General features: G+C 38.2%; 1 protein-coding gene across 1 annotated transcript; it reads left to right on the top strand.

Moving 5' to 3' along the window:
• Positions 1-3,686: 3,686 nt before the first annotated feature.
• On the top strand, positions 3,687-13,174 carry LOC127986223 (transmembrane protein 151B-like). The gene is made up of 2 exons (XM_052588490.1): positions 3,687-4,321; positions 9,826-13,174. The coding sequence occupies exons 1-2, from the start codon at positions 4,262-4,264 to the stop codon at positions 11,449-11,451; spliced, it is 1,686 nt and encodes a 561-aa protein (XP_052444450.1). The 5' UTR covers positions 3,687-4,261; the 3' UTR covers positions 11,452-13,174.
• Positions 13,175-17,953: the final 4,779 nt, after the last annotated feature.

Below are 17,953 nucleotides of genomic sequence, written 5' to 3'. Positions count from 1 at the left end.
TCTAGCCAGGCAAACTGTGCCGCTTTCCGAAAAACTTCGGAGCACATCCCTAAACCATCTGCAAACCAGAGAAAGTGTCAAATATGCAGAGTCACCCGCCGACAAAATAACTTCCCTGAGGATTTCCAGGGGAAGCTGTTGAATCAAAAACATACATAGGTTTATTTATACATGTATATAAAAGTTATTAAACATTATATAAACACTGAATACAGACAACCTTGCTTTAAACAAACTCTCATTAAAAACTCTATAGATTGTTGTCACAACTGCATACTCATTCTTTTATAATAACACTAATAAAATGTTAATATATACAGTACTGTGCAGAAGTATTAGTGTTAGTATTTTCACATTGAAAAAAAACTGTTTTAAGCCAATTATTTATATCTTTTGCTGTTGTGTGTCAGTAGGATATATTAGTTTACATTTCCACACATTCATTTTGCCATTAATTGTAATAATCCAGTGAGATATTTGTATATATTTGTATGCATGATCCACATGAAGATCTTTTACATTGAATATAAATATTTCTATCTTATATGGTGAACAAAATCCACATTAGATCGCAAACAGAAGTTATTTAAAAAACTTGCTGCTGTCTGAAAATGAATTAAGCTGAAATGTTTTTAAATGTCTTTGATGCTGATGTTAACTGATAGTTATATATTAAATAATCCACAGTATTGACCAATATAGTACTTGTACATAATACCAATTTCACATCTGAACAACTATGTAGCTGTAATAACTAAAATACCTCTGCATGTACACACATATGTAATTATTAGTTCTTAATGAATGTAATAACCTGCTTTGCTGGACTCTGCCTGAAGACATGGTGAATGGTGAAGTTCCTCCCCTCAGTGGTTGAGCTCTAAAAGAACAAATGTCAAGAGGTAGGTATATTGCTAGATATAGTACAGAGTAATGTTTCATGTAGCAACATTCAAACAGCTACATACATTTGCGGAGTAAAGCTGTCCAGGAGAACAGAACACCACCACCTCCTGATCATGTCATCCTGAAAAATAATAATAATAATAATATACACACAAAAATCATGCATGTCTGTTCAAATAACTTGACAAATGTGATGCCATACCTCTGTAAAATCGAACCTATGAACTAAAGCCATGTACAGAGTGTACTGTTACAATCCACAAAGAACAATAAAATGAGCAATTTATAACAATTATTAACAATAATTATTCAAATTGAACGTACCATGGATAAATAAATGATCGAACATCGCATTTCATATTATAAGATATTTACACAACCACCTTTACTCACCTCAAGCAATCAACGGAATAGCGTTATTACTCTGCTGCTGTAGTTGCCACCGTTCTGTTTGTTTCAACGCAAACTGCCCCCTGCTGGCTCGGAGGAAAATGTCAAAGGCGGGGAAAACAAATATGGGCGGGGCGACACGTGTCGCTCCGCCTCGAAGTGTCGCCCCGCCCCATCGTCCAGACTGCACTCTGGGGTTACTCGAAATAACCCCCAACCTGGTCCAGTTCACATTTCTCTGTTTTGCTAAATGAAATCTTCCACTTCCAAATATACTACAGAAAAACAACACTTATGATTTCTAAAACATAAAAAACAAACAAACAAATACAAAATGTTGGCCAAGACAATGTTTTTCCCGCATATGATAGCCTAGCTGTTACTGAGTGTTAAATGTTTCAAAATTGTTTTAATGATCACATTTTGCTGAAAAGCCTTTAATGGGCTGTTTAATTCCAGGCTGTGACATGCTTTGCTATTTTTATTTCTTTTTGTACATGAAGGTATGCCTGTACTGAAAGTGGCTTTCAAACCTACATATTCACTAGAGTAAAAAGAGTGACCTTGCAAAACTGCTTTTCTATTTATAAAAATAAACCTTGTTTAAAGTAGGCAACAAAGTGCATGGACACATTCTCTATGATCACTGTGTTAATTTTTACATGTGTACTTACAAATTGAGATAAGAGATGTGTTTGTGGGAGGGCTGTTCACTCTTATCAGATTTTTGATTTGCATACAGGTTTGATGTGAACTAAAAGCATTACAGTTTGGTTTCAAATAAACTATATTGTCTAAATGTAGCAACGTGGAAAGCACCATTAGTTATTAAAATATGATTTATATATCATTATATATTCACATTTTAATAACTAACTGTGTCTTAAAACTTTAGTAGACTAATTTATGCAACAGGACATGCCTGCCCCCCTGCTGATTGTCTACTGTTACAGCAGTACAGCTTAACAACACATACCCACCTCCACACAGACAAACAACAGGCTACATAAACAAAGGAGCAGACATACACACTACAGAAAACCTGAAGACATGCTTCAGAAAAAAATATAAATGGACTATCATTCGCCTACATTATACTGTTATAAAACTAAACGAATATGTTAATATTTAAAAAACGTTTACCTTTCTCATTAAAGTTACATTAACATTACTTTGAGAACCGGTTTTACCTACACTGCGCCATTATATTTTTAACCTCACGAAAGCAAAGCGAAAGCAAATATTCTGTGCCCTAGAAAAGCATCTCGCATGCGTTCTAAGTGACAACTGCTTTGAGCAGTGTTCAACTCCTCTTCGCAGATGCGATAAGTCATCAGAAATTTAAAGAGCCATGTAGCAGGTGTATCATGGTAGGGGCCATTCATGAAAGGTGCGTTGTGTTCCTGGGCCTGCATCACACGCAGGCATCATTTAGCGGCTTGTTGACATGTCCCCACTGTGACAGCCTGTGCCTGAAAGTTCTGCATTCGAGGGTAGAAGTTTTCTCTAAGGTCGCCCCCTCATGTAACCACCCCAGTGTCGCTTCTGTGTTTGCATCACACGAGGCGATGGCTTAGGGCAACATGTGCAACCTGGATCATGAAGACGGTGCTGCACTGGAGTTTTCTCCATTTCATTCGCTCTCCCCCACTTGAGAGCAAGCAGTCGGCAGAAACTTTGTGAAGCCCGTTGCTTTCGTTGACTAGGATCTACATCCCATCCCAGAGGCCTGCAGTGCAATTTCCTCATGTTTGCGGCTGAATGTTCATAACTGATGGATGGACATCTATGCCCAGGTAAAGGGTATTAAGATGTATATGTAATTCCATATTTGTAATTATAATGTTACATTTAGTAGCTACATTTAAAACAGTCTATTACTTTAAATGTAAGCTTTAATAACAGTATACAGCTAAATACTTTACATGTACACATCAAAATAAGCATACTTATTAAAACAGTAATGTTTTAGTCTAAATAAAAGTAAAAAAAAAATCAAACATTTTACTTCACAGTAAATCGCTATTATTAAAAAAATGTTCTTAAATAATCACAATTGTGTATGCTCTTTAAGTAAAAGTGGTATTTTATAGACTATAATTAATAGCCTGTTAAATTATCTGCAAAGGTTTTTATATAGGCTGTTTAAGATTTGAAGTTGGCCTACACTATTAGTACACATTCAATAAGACAAGGATTGCCCATTTGTCTTAATAGCCTACTTTTAACTTGTAGATAGGCCTATATAGATATATTACTATTAAATAAGATAGGCCAAACTAAAACTAAACCACTTATAGGACCTACATTTGAAAACCAAAGGCTTGCACACGCTGGTATGAACTGGCCAATTATTAGGATTTGAGGGCGCGTTTAAGGATGACGTCAGAGTGAAGTCCGCAAGGAGACCGTTCAGGTGAAAGGAGGTTGAGGACTTGAGGAGGAAAATACAAGATGCCCGGGAAAGAGGGTCATTTCATCCTTTCGAGTTGTCGTTAAATTAAAACCTAGAGGATATAATCGAAGATTAATCTCCCCGCCACTGATTACGACACGCAGTGATCGGCAGCCTTCGAAAGAACGGCTGTGCGTCGCGAGGCGAGAACGTGATGCGCGCGCTGCTGTCCAGCCATCGCTTCGTCTCGAGCTCGCGATGCTTTTGTCACACAGACTGAGGGGAAATCAAGCGCAACAGTTACCCGTTATTCTTGATCCTCGGCAGGACTAGAATCCAGAAGAATCGCTACTGGGATTTGGTGATGTGATAACCTCTGTAAGGGAAAACGAAAGGGAACGGACTCATATTTTGGGGATGCTCTTTTGTAATGAACGTCGTCACCATAGAAAAGTGGTGACACTCGCCGCTGATGGGGTGAAATAGGTTACGGAGAGGTCCTGACGGTGGACCGCAGCGCTATTTTTCATCCTGGACTGTGTGTGCCGTGATAATACATGTTAGTGAAAAATGCAAGGGGTGACGGTGACGGGAGAAGCGCCCACATTGAATGGGGGCGGAAGGGAGGAGGTAAGGCGTGAAAATGTTGGTAAATAAAACCATGAGTTCCTTCTTCAGACGGTTTTATGTAGGCTATAGTACAAGTAATTGGTATTCATTACTGATGTCAGAATAAATTATGTTGAAATAAAAATATTATTGGCAATAAAACCAATAATAAAATAATAATAATAATAATAAATAAACACAGATGAGCTGTATCTACTATCAATAACCAATGTGCTTCTAGTAAACAAGCAATTAATCATTACATGCAAATAATTTATATGACTCTTACTACTAAAAACTAAATGCGATGTGGTCAAGCAAAAGCTTCTTTTTTAATTCAGTCACCTTCATATTTATTTATTTTATTGTCATCATAAATGTGGTTGCAAAGTAAAGAAAATTGGCACAGCACATTAAGAAAATATTATTTTGAAATACTCCCTAATGTGAAATCATACTGTGCATTAACACTGCATTGCTTAGTGGATGGTGTTAAGATATGTTTTTGAGACTTACCAGTATTTGCTTAAAACATCTGACTTTGTTTCATCTGGATTGGTATTGGCTATTTATTGGGGGGGGGGGGGGTAACCTGTCTATATGCTATGTCACCACAGGAACGATGAAAGCTAGTGGATGAAAATGCACTTTCATTATTTCCCTGTTTCTCTATTTTGCCAGATCTGTGACAGAAAAAATTATATCATGCATCTAATACAGAGAGGACTGGCTAAATACGTTCCAATAGCTTTTATGCCTTCAAAAAATAGATACTTTCAGAGAAAAAAATCTGCAAATTGCTTACTTATATGAAGAAAATATTTAAAAACTAAAAAAAAAAAAACTACATCACCTTATATGTATGCATTGAAAACTAGGCTTTCTTTGCACTCAGATTTTCTCACTTTGACTTTTCCCATCTGGCTCAAAACGTCTATCTTAGATAACTGGAGGTCAGGTCTCAGTGGGGGTGTTAATTATTTTCTGGACAGTTCATTCAAGAAAATCCAATAATTAACACACACACTTTTCTAACAGCACACACAGTGCCTTGCATTACCTTGAATGCATTCTTTGTGACAGTACAAGCCTTCTCTATAGTCCTTCTCTCACTCACACCCTCAGCTGCTGAGTTTACCCCCCATATACTGTTACAGACCGATCGATAGGCTGAGAGACAGTGGGGGATGGGACGTTTTTGTAATCATTATTGAGTTTTCATAATGTTTGTGCTACATTGTCACTTACAAACGTATCAATAATTTTAGCTGCAACTATTTCTGTATAGTGACAGCTCTCAGTTTACAATGTCTGTCGTTCAGCTGTTCTCTGCTTCGTACAGGGCAGTGTGTCTGCAAATGAGTCTTTATGCTTCGTTCATGTTGCTTTGTATATTAACGCATCTCAATAAGCACTCGCCATGGTCAAATATATGCTGACAAGGCAATTAAGACTTTAAGAGGGCTCTCAGAGTTTCCTGTTTTAATTCATGAGTATCCCTTTCTCCTCTGCTATTTACCATCGTTAGTATATCCATGCACTCGAATAGCAACTCATAGCAAGTCTCTCTTGTGTACTAGCTATGCACTGATTAGTGTGCTCTGTAGCCCAACCACTGATACTTTTCACTCTCAATATCATTTGTTCAGACTGAATATTTTATGAGCCCAATGTCCTTCACCTCAAAATATTGCACTCACAAATAGAAATGAAAGGAAAGCCTCAAGCAGAAATGGGAATCGTTAAGAATTTCCTCTTAATGATTCCAGTTCATTAATGATTCTGTGTCAGTCTCCTCGGCCAAATGATGAGATAATGTCAATAAAAAAGTATTTAAAACAATTCATGCAAAAATAGTTTAGTTAACACAAACTTTAATTCTTTACAACATTTTAGAGGTGGCTTAAATAAAATCTAATAATTGGCAGCAATATATTTTACAACAATAGACTAATGAACAAACAATAAAATATGATAGAATGTTTCATTTATTTATCAGTTCAACAATTATTCAGGAGCTACCCACCGTTACTATGTCTGACAAATCATGCCACTATCAGGCCACACAGAATGTTTGCACACACTGAAAAATATATTGCGGACCAAAGAGCAAACTGAGGAAGTGGGATAATGAGGAATTTGGTAATAAAAAAACAAATGAATAAAATAAATAAATACAGTTTTGTGACTCTTTAAAGAGTTGTGACAGATTGCAAGTGGCATGTGATCCATTCATCTCTTCCTCTTTACTATTTATAGCATGAAATAAACATGAATGAACATTAGAAGCTATCTTGTTTCAACTGCAGAAAGATGTCAATAATCCATTTTTCAAGTTCAAATCCACCAATATCAATATACTCTCTTTTCTGTTTTGTTTGTAAGACAAAAATGGCAAATTCTGCGTTATGATTAGTCAGATCGCCTGTCAGTCAAAGTCCCTGCGAAGGGTCAGTTGCACATATGAGGCAAACCTTTCAAAAACTACTAATATGTACATTTAAGGTACTAATATGCTCTCTTTAGTAGTAAAAAAAATTCAAAAACTCTACCTACAGAAAAGGTAACTTTTTTTCTGAGAGTGGGGTGTGAGCAGATCGTACAAAAATGTATGAATAATGTACAATTTTTACCTAAATATGAACAGGATAGTTTCTCGATTCCTACCTTAGGTTTTATGCACAACCTGCAAGTAAACTGAGTGAAAGCAAACAGCCGCTGGCTTTTACTGTCTTATCCCCTTTCCCAAGAGGGCAAATAATGTATCGACTCATACGCACTTGCAGGAAAACACTTACACTTGGGCCTGATTTTATTATTTCACCTAGCCACCGATGCCTTTCATGTAAAAAGCATTAAAATACACATGATCATATGACTGCAGATATTCTCAGGCCATCTAAATAATTCAACCTATTAGAGTGGCTCTAAAATAGCAAACTTTATCCACTATTTATACACCACTGCCATTTTGTTCTATGCAAGTGTCCTAATCACAGCCTCCAGTATTGAATCTCACTGAAAATATCATTCACATCTCTTAGGACACATTTTCTTGTGGTCCCAACACTAGCTTCTCACCCTCCTACAACTCCACGTCTCTGAGATGCAGTGCAGTGAAAGCATCAAGTGAATAAATAATTAATTTGTGATAAGGTTGTATATTTTATTGAAATTTGAGGGAGTAATGATATATTTGGCAATCCCAAATTAACAGACATTCAAACTCGTGTGTATATATGGGAATATTATTTTTATATAATATGCTGTATTATCATGTTTCATTGCTCAAGCCGCCATTATTAAAAACATGCGTAGATATCAGCTTGTGCATATGGTATAGCTCACTAGGCCCTAATGGATTCTATCTCTATCATCCCAGTTTGCTCTCTTGTCCTTGTTAAAGAAACAATTAAACTCCTGCCAAGAGGAGCGCAGCCTCCATGCCACGCTTGGGCTGCAGCCTGCTTTCAGTGCTGCAGTTTCTCACAGCAAGTTGCTCGTACTATTAGCTGATTTAGGTGTATATGTATCTGTGTGTATTAGAGAGTGGGTATGTGATGTTGCTAAAGAAGAGACAGCATGGGAAAAAGGACAAAGCAAGGACAGTCAAATTAAATTCTGCAGTGCAACCGTAGACAACCTAATCTTTTTGCGCCATACCTTTCAGAGAAACTGTATGGTTTGTTTTTCCTCCCTCCTGCTAGTTTGGAACCAGTTCATCTTTGCCCATATGGCCGTAATACCGAAAGTCGCCACTGGGGCCAGAGTAGGCAGTAGAGATCCATATACATTTAGTTGAGATGATGCACTCAATGATGTCTAAAAGCATCTAAACTTCCCCTCCACAGTCATATATAGAAGGAGACATGGTTTGGGTTACGAGCAGCCAGGAAATGTATTCAGCCCTCAGGAGAATGATCTATTGCTAAGTTCTCTCTGTTGCATGTCAGAGTGGCTATAGTACGCTGTGCTTAACTCAGCTGTGCATGTTGCAATAAAAATGAAACATATTAGTTCCCTGAATCATCTAAAACACAGGTTCAACATATAGTTTGGGGACCACAATGAGGCTGCAAAGGAGTCCTAGGGGGTCTGTAGGAAAAATATGATAGAAAATAAGTGTTAAAGGGCACCTATTATGCCCCATTTTAAAATATGTAATACAAGTCTCAGGTGTCCCCAGAATGTGTCTGTGAAGTTTCAACTCAAAATACCACACAGATTATTTATCATATAATTTGCCTATAAAATGCCTATTTAAAGTGGAAGCAGAAACACGCTGTTGTACATGTGTCTTTAAATGCAATTGAGCAACTGTTCCCACCTCCTTTTCCAGAATAGGGCTGTGCCTTCACAGTTCGTGCGTCAGATACTTTGCTAAAAAAAAACGTCTGTTTGGTTTTGATTATTGGGTCTGTTATGCTGAAAGCATGCACTTTTATGCCATATTAGCTTAAATTTCATATATATGGTTTTCTGAGCACACACATCGGAAGCAAGCACACAGAAAGCAGCTGTCACACGGCATTTGAGCACTAAACTCTCTTTCATGTCTTATTGCACTTAAACTGGCAAATACATGCACATTTATGTTACAAAGACACAAATGAGTTACAAAAACACAGTCGGTTATGTCTACGAAGGTTAACAGCTCGGAAAGAAATTGCATGTTTATATGAGATATGTGTATTAAAGGTGGGGTAAGCCATTTCTGGTAGCCAATGTTGACATTTGAAATCACCAAAACAAACACGCCAATACGGTTAGTCCTGTGAAACCATGTGTGAAACCAATTTTACACCAGACGCGAATGGCATAGTAAGACAAAATACTATAGAACTTATTATAATCAGTGATGCTGTCTAAACAGATATATATCCATGGTCTACACTGGATGCGGCACGGCACAACACGACAAATCCTGATAGAAAACTGCTGGGTGGGGCATGTAAAATGTGATGCCTTACTTTATGGATTCTGTAAAAGGCTTAATCTGAGACACTACTTATGATTTATGGGGATAAAAAAAAACTAGTGGGTTGATTTGAATCATTATAGGGTGGTTGTGTGCACACACTGCCAACACACATTTATTTAATAACATGTAAAAGAGAACTTTGCATAATAGGTGCCCTTTCATTTCTTTACAAATGTAAAAGTAATGTAAAAGTAATGCATTAAAGGCATTCTGCTTTCTCAAGACTGCTGTGAAATAATGAGTTCAATAAGCACATATATATTATTTTTTTCTGCTCTTGTACAGTGTTGTATGTTGTATGCATTTCTGCCAGAACTAATTTTTACATTTTCTTTCTTTCTTCCTTCCTTTCTTTCCCTACTGTTCTACCCCAACCATGCTGCCCTCTTCTTTCTTTTGGCTTTTCCATCAACTCACTCCCATTCTGTCCAATAACCTCCAACTCATCTGTTATTGAACCCCACCCCTTTAAATTTCTAATCCATCTGCATTACCTTCTGTTCTCTGGTCTTCCTATATTTCCATCCCCTCTTCCCACCTATAGCAGCGTCCCCTGAAGCAGTCCCTGAGTGGCTCACTGTGCAGAGAGTCCCACTGGAAGTGCCTGCTGCTTACCTTGCTCATGTACGGCTGCTTTGGCACACTAGGCTGGTGCTCCCTATACCGCATCACCGTAATTACTTTTGATGACCAAGCCTACTTCTACAAAGGCAATGCCCGACTCTACCATGACAGCCCATGTTCCAACGGCTACGTCTATATACCTGTAGCCTTCTTGGCTATGCTGTACATCGTCTACTTGGTGGAGTGCTGGCACTGCTACTCTAAAACAGCTAACCTTGCTAAGGTGGAAATCAGTGAAGTGTATGACAGGATACAGCGGTTGCAACAAGCCACACCTTGCATCTGGTGGAAGGCCATCAGCTACCATTACGTACGTCGTACCAGACAAGTGACGCGCTACCGAAATGGAGACGCCTATACGACTACACAGGTGTACCACGAACGGGTCAACACGCATGCAGCGAGCTCTGAGTTTGATTACTCACGTCTCGGTGTCAAAGATGTTTCGAAAGAGCTGCAGGGCCTTTTGGAACATCCTGTCACTCGCTTGCGCTTCACCAAGTGCTTCAGCTTCGCCAGCGCCCGCGCAGAGACCGGCTACCTCACGCAGAGAGCACGCTTCTTTGGGGACAATGAGGGCCTGGATGACTATATGGAAGCTCGGGAGGGCATGCACCTTAAAAATGTCGACTTCCGGGAACACATGCTGGCCTTCCCCGACCCATCACGACCGCCCTGGTACACCAGACGCTGGGTGTACTGGCTAGCCTCTGCTTTCCTGTTATCGTGGCCTCTTCGTGTGATTGCCGAGTACCGTACTGCATACGTCCACTACCATGTTGAGAAACTGTTTGGAGAGAATGAGGATGCAAATGACAATGATAATACAGAGGCGGGAAATTACTGTACAGGCTTCGAGCATGGCACTGGGGGTCCCACTCTGCGCGTCATATCGCGGGTCAACACGGTGGATATGACCGAACTTGAATGGCACATTCGCTGTAACCAGCAGATGGTGCCTAGCTACTCCGAGGCCTTGCTTATGGATTTGGATATGAATACTAACACACCGTTATCAGTTGCGATGGCTGCACGTATGCGACGCAATTCTAGCTACTTCCTTCAGAGTTGCCCCAGGTGCCGGCGCTCAACAAGCAGCTCTTCACTCCCTTCCTGGTTTAGAGGGAACATGGCTGCGGGGACAAACTCATTCCCCATTAGGCCTGGTGGAAGGCTTTCTCTTAGTCGCAGTGGTTTCTCTCTTGGCCGGTTGCATAACGCAAGAACCCGCCATCCCTGCCTGTTTCACTCGAGGAGCCTCGGGGGTGGGATGGGTGGCCGTGTGGAAGAGGGTGGTGGGGGTTTTCTTGGTATTGGGTTTAGAGTGCCAGATGAGGAGAGGAGGGGTGTATTAGAGAGTGAGGGGCTAGAAGACGATGATGTAGAGGAGACAGGGCAGGAACAAGTAGAGGAGAGAGAGAACGGAGAGACCAGGGAGGATGAGAGAGACAGGCCTCCCACTTACCAAGATGCTCTTTACTTTCCGGTGTTAATCATTCACGGGGAAGAGAGCTGTCATGGAGGGCATGGCATTGACACGGGTTAAAAGAGCCAATATGATGTAAAGAATGATTGAAGTGGCTTTCAAAAAGTAGTGGCAGATTGACATCTGGGTGCAGATGGGAGACAGGGAGACCAAGAAGTCAAGGAAGAGAGAGGAATTTTGATCAGAATCAGGATAGAAAAGTTGAAGAGACTTTCTGTCTCTGTGTAACACTGATGTACAATTTGTTCATGAATATGTAGAATGTTGTAGGGATTGAAATGAAAATAATATACATCGGTCGTGTCATATCCAAGTCGACTCACTTGATACGGGCTGACCCTAAATATATTTACATGTAATACATACTGTACCTTGTAGAAAATACTGATAGGCATGGAACATCAGTGTCCTATATCGATCTTAATGTCCTATTATTGAAATCTCTGGCATATCATGTCCATAACAACTAAAAGATCAGCGTGTCCTCCTTTTGACCATGGGAGTAATGTACTATACGTGAAAAGCTTGGCGTCTGCAACCTGCTTTTAACATTGCAAAGCAGTTTTTGCGACTCCACATTAACATGAAAAAGCCCATGCCGGTGTAGTTTTGTAAATCCATGCGTCGACAACATACAAGTAGCTTATGGAAACAGGGACTGAGATGTGAACTGCATTTACTGAAGTTCTAAATAGAGATGGGAAAGAAACAAGAATAAACATTCCAGTAAGGAAGAGCTGATGAAAATAAAAGGTCTTCCAGAGGAAAAATGTAAAAAAAGAATAATAATTAGAAAAAATAAAATATTACTAGACCTAATAAAAAGGGATGGTAAAAGATCAACGAGTGAATGTAGGCTGGTGAATTGTAATCCCTCACTGTTTGACACTGTGCTTTAATCCACTGTCCTGGCTAATGACTTCTTTTAATCTCCCGTTCTTTTTAATTGCCTGGTAGAAGCACAGTGCTTATGACTTCACTTATCTCTGCCTTAGAGGTTTCTTATGTCAGCCTCATGTCTACTGCAGCCAATTGAAAGTAGATATATTCAGCAGCAACTCAAATGTATTCCTTTTTAATTCTCTTGCATACATTCGTTTTTCTATCATGGTGGGGAGTTTCCATCGACTTCTATTGTTTTTATACTGAGCTAATGATATTTTTATATCCCCTGCTCTTAAACCTAACCGTTACAGAAATGTTTTTGCATTTTAAGATTTTCATTACCTCATCATTTAATATGTTTATAAAACCATTGTCCTTGATTTATTGGGATATCCATCCATTAATTTCTAGGCCTCCACATAATTTCCTTCCTAGACTGTTAGAATGTTTAAAAAGCTATTGGATTAAGCTTGTTTCAGTTTAATACAAAAACTGTTAAGAGATAAAAAAGAGAACACACAACAATCCACCGACCCATGTATTCACATTGGTGGTATTAACTTAGAAGAGCAAACAAGCATAAGAATATAAGTGTAGGTCAGTGCAAGCACAATGCGTCACCTACTTTATGAACAGTGCAGTGACTGAGTTTAAATAAGCTGTCCTTGGAAACACTTAAGAAACGAATGTACAAACACAACCTCGCACATGGAGAGGACATTAATAAAAAAGTCTAAAGCACACACTAAGAGCATCCCTGTATTGTTTGCAGGATTTCTTCTTATTAAATTATTGCTAATACTTCAACAAGCACTAGAATATCTGTCAGCGATGAGGAAATGATTACAGTGGCCATGACCATGATGCTCTTATTAATAAAGTCAAACCATTAAAAATGTGTTCATTGTCTGCTTTATTATTCTTATTTATTCATGTATTTTACTAAAACTGCTGTATTATTATTATTATTATTAATTTGTTAAAAAAAGGTAATTACCTAATCTGCAGGTATTTTAGAGATTTCTTTAATTATTACACCCAAGTGTATGCAATATTAACTCACATTGTACAGTGTTAAGTTGTTTTATAGAGTTTTGATAGAACCTGAAAGTCACAGATGCATCATTTGACTTTGAATGATACTTTAGTATTAATTAATAATGCTGTGAAATTCTGGATTTAGTCTCAGTAACTCTAAGCTAATGGCTAGAGTTGTTTTTAGGGTTGGATCAATGCAAACTTGGCAAACATCTCTGCTGTTGTTAGAGACATGTTTAATATGAACAGTGAAATTATGTATATTCTATCATTAAATCCTTGAATGCATTATAATTTAGCATTTTCAGACAATTAGCTTGGAATTTCTTGGGATGTTCACTGTGGGTTAGCAAATATCATGCTTAATGTGTGGTCAGTGGTTTTACCACGTGCTATAGTACGTTACCCTGGCTCAAATGTTTAACTAATGTCTCCACCTAGCGGTGGTTTTACAATGAAGCCTTGGGACGTTTGAGTATTATCATGAGGAAAAGTGCTAAATGTTGTAAAACTGAATATAGGTCTAAATGAAATTGTAATTTATTGTAATCTTGCGAGAAATGTCAGGAATCTTGAAGGGATTTACCGTGCAAGCAAGACATGTTGTTCTCCCCTCCTCTCCCTCTCTCTGTTTATAATCTGTGTTTGAAGGACAGGGCAGCAGTTCCCTCATTACTGCTGACAAATAATAGAGAAAGAGATTGACTGTGCACTGCATAAAAGGAAACACATCAGACCCGGTAAGCCTTAAAACCATGCATTCAAAAAATTTTCATTGTAGAAAGAAAACTCTCTATTATAGATTGACATTTTAAATACATAGCAAGATTGCCTGATTCAGGAAACGAATTCCAAGACAATGGAATCTTGCTGTTAATAATTCTTTTCCAATGAGAAATGCATTATACTGCAATTGGCAGCTTTTTTAAATACAGCGGCTGCATCGTTTATTTCATTGCTGAACATGTTCTTATATATGTTCTTATAAGTTAAAAGAGAAGTGAAGTAACAGTGTTGCTAAGATCAGCTTTTCACTAAGCAGCTTGTTACCTCCCTTGAGCCTAATGATTCAGACTAGTTCAGCAGAGATTTAGGCCACAGAGACGACAGCATGTTGCCCTAGTGACTGATGAGAACCAACTTTTCAAATAGGCCTCCTTAAATAAAGTCGATTGCATTTAAATGTGTCTAATAGTTTAAAAAAGAACCACTTTTTATTCCAGGGGTATTTCTCAGTTTAGGTACATACTGTAATTTTTTTATAAATGTGTGTTTGTGAGCCGCTTTATTAGGTGCCTGCCAAACTAACACAAATAACTAATCAGCCAGTCACATAGCAGCACCTCGATGCATTTAGACATAGTATGTAGACGATCTGCGGAAGTACAATCTGAGCATGAGAATCGGGAAGGAAGATGTTTTAAGTGACTTTGAACATGGCATGTTTGTTGATGTCAGACGGGCTGGTCTGAGTATTTCAGAAACTGCTGATCTACTGGGATTTTCACACACAAACATATCTAAGGTTTACAGAGAAAGGTCCAATACATCTAAAATAATCAATGAGCAGTAGAAATGTCTTGTTGATGCCAGAGGAGAGTGGCCGGACTGGTTTTGAGCTCATAGAATTGCAAGATGGTGGGTGCAGAATTCGGTGTAAACAAGCACGGATCCATGGTTGAGGCTGCTGCTGGTGTAACCCCTCAAACCAGTTGAGCATCATTTAAAAGTGTGCCCAACTTATGATAACTCATGACAATGAGTTCACAATAATTAAATGGCCTCCACAGTCACCAAATCTCAATCCAACAGAGCACCTTTGGGATGTGGTGGAACTTTCACATTTGTGACCACAAAACCATTCATAAGTCAGTTTTTTGACATAGAGATTCACACGTTATCTGAGAGCTGAATAAATAAGCTTTCCATTGATGTATGAATGATGCAAAAAAAAAAAAAAGAAGTAAATATTGATTTGAAAGTTGTGATTTATGTTTGGTTTAATTAATATCCTAATGATTTTTAGTAAATATTGATTTAAAAGTTTTGATTTATGTTTGGTTTTATGAATATCCTAATGATTTTTGGCATTAAAGGAAAATGTATCATTTTGACCCATACAATGTATTGTTGGCCATTTCTACAAATATACCCGCGCTATTAAAAGGGATACTCCACCCCGAAAAAAAAAACTTTTGACATTAATCACTTACCCTCATGTTGTTCCAAACCCATAAAAGTTTTTTCATCTTAGGAGAGCAGACGACTTGTTGAATAAAGTTGTTATTTTTGTTTTATTCTCGCACAAAAAGTATTCTTGTTGCTTTATAACTTTACGGTTGAACTACTGATGTCAGGTGGACTATTCTGACGATATTTTTCATACTTTTCTGGACCTTGACAGTGTATTTTACTTGGCAGTCTATGGGACAGTCACAAGCCTCCCGGTTTTCATCCAAAATATCTTTAATTGTGTTCCGAAGAGTTATGAAGCTTTTATGGGTTTGGAACGACATGAGGGTAAGTGATTAATGAAGTATTAATCCATCAATTAATTAATGAGCATCCGTTTAAGACTGGTTTTGTGGTCCAGGGTCATATTTGGATGTGCAGCTGACAAATCTGCAATATCTGCAGGCCCGGGTTAAAAAAAGTACACTCCCATAATGTACTTAAAGTGCTCTGTTGTCACATACTAATTTTGTACTTAATATACCAAAAATGATTCTTTAGTACTTCTTCAGATAAACTTAAGATCAACTAAGTGTACACAACCCTGCTATTTTGGGACACCATGAATATGAACTAAAATGTGCATTTAACATACTATCTTTGTATTTAAAATGTTTATTTATGTAACACTTTTAGTACACTTGAACTGATCTTTTTACAGTATATGAAGTACAAAATTATTGCGTGAAAATAGACCACTTTAAGTACATTATAGAAGTGTACTTTTTTAACCCGGGTGATGCTATCATATCAATATGGACCAAAATCTCTGAGAAACATTTCTAGCACCTTGTTGAATCTATGCCACAAATAAATAAGGATGATCAGAAATCAAACCTGGTACCTAACAATGGTGCCTACGGTCAACATGTTCAATGTACTGCATTGTTTTCTTATAAATGTATATTGAATTTGGCATTATTCATTTTTAATCATCAATCAAAAGCAGAGATTACTGACATTTAAAAAAATGTGACAGCTTGCCTGAAACTGATATTCCTATTAAATACCTTTGTCCTGAGGACATAGTTCAACCTTTCAGATTGAAATATATAGTTGTTTTATTGTTTTCAACTGTTTACCCAACAGCCATAGCAAAAACATGATATTTACAAAAATGATGTTATTTACATGAATAACTCACAAAATAGTAAATTCACAAAAATATAGTCATTTTTTTTAAAGGGTTTTTGCAATGGGTGTTTGAAAGTCAATCTATCCATCCAGAAAACAAATATATAATTTGATTTGACTCCAAATTTAGTTACTAAAATATAGCCTCATATAGGCTATCAGTATTAATATTCATTATAATTTTATTTTTAGTTGAATGATTTTTTCTTCCTCTACAATCCAACCGGACTTGGTGTGGAGCAGCTGTGAAGTGAAGAACAACAGGATGTCGAAGGACCAGCTGGACTCAGTGGTGAGCCACGCGGAGGGCTTGCTCTCATTGGCCGCTCAGCTGCACGCGCAGTGTCAGGAGGAGAGCGCGCAGATGGCCGTTCTCGCCGAGCAGCTGAGAGAGGAGAGCCAGAGTCTCCTCAGCCAAAGCCACGCGCTTCAACAGGACATGGTAGAGATGTGCAAAGCACTAGAAGCTCTGATGGACACTAAGGTGGCGTTTGAATCCAAAGAGAGGCAGGCTCGCAAACTAAGTAAGCAGCTCTAAAACAATGAAAATAGCTTGTCCGGCCACATAAATTCATGAAATTTGCATTGAAAGTAAAAAATAGTGTTTTGCTAATTCAGAATATAAAATGTGATGTGAATTTTTTTTTTCTTTATTTTTATCAAACTGTAATCTTGAGAGGACAACAGTCACTCAACCAATAGTGCAAGTTTGGGGCGGGATGATCTGTTTGCACAACCAATGGCTGATGGGGGGAGTGTTTGGTAAACCTTTTTAAAAACCACCATGATTTCTCCAGGCGGCAAGGAAGTCGACCGGAAGTTGAAGTCGGCCGGGTGGCGCCATCTTGTAGCAGAACTTCACTTGCGTTAGCATTCCCATTGACTCCCATTCATTTTGGCGTCACTTTGACAGTGAATAACTTTACATCTGAGGCGTTTAAAGACTCCGTTTGTCCATTATTTATTTCTAAAGATACACGACAATGTATAAAGGGCTCCATTACCTTCTATGTTACATTATGGTCCCGTAGAAACAGTTTTTGTAAAAATAGGCTAACAAGATTAACGATGGCAGTTTGCACGCACAGCCACTTAGAAGATTTACATCTGTCAGACAGGTTGCTGACGTCGTCAAGCTTAGTTTGAGTTTGAAAAAACGCTAAAAATTGGCTTCACTTGTCTCAATTGAGTTCCAGTGGGGTCGCTGTGTCCATTTCTTTTACTGTCTATGGATTTCTCCAATCTGGGGCAGAATTGACAAACTCTTGCGAAC

Source organism: Carassius gibelio, chromosome B21 (genome assembly GCF_023724105.1).
Source record: "Carassius gibelio isolate Cgi1373 ecotype wild population from Czech Republic chromosome B21, carGib1.2-hapl.c, whole genome shotgun sequence".
NCBI lineage: Eukaryota > Metazoa > Chordata > Actinopteri > Cypriniformes > Cyprinidae > Carassius > Carassius gibelio.
This window is presented reverse-complemented; position numbering and strand designations above follow the sequence as displayed.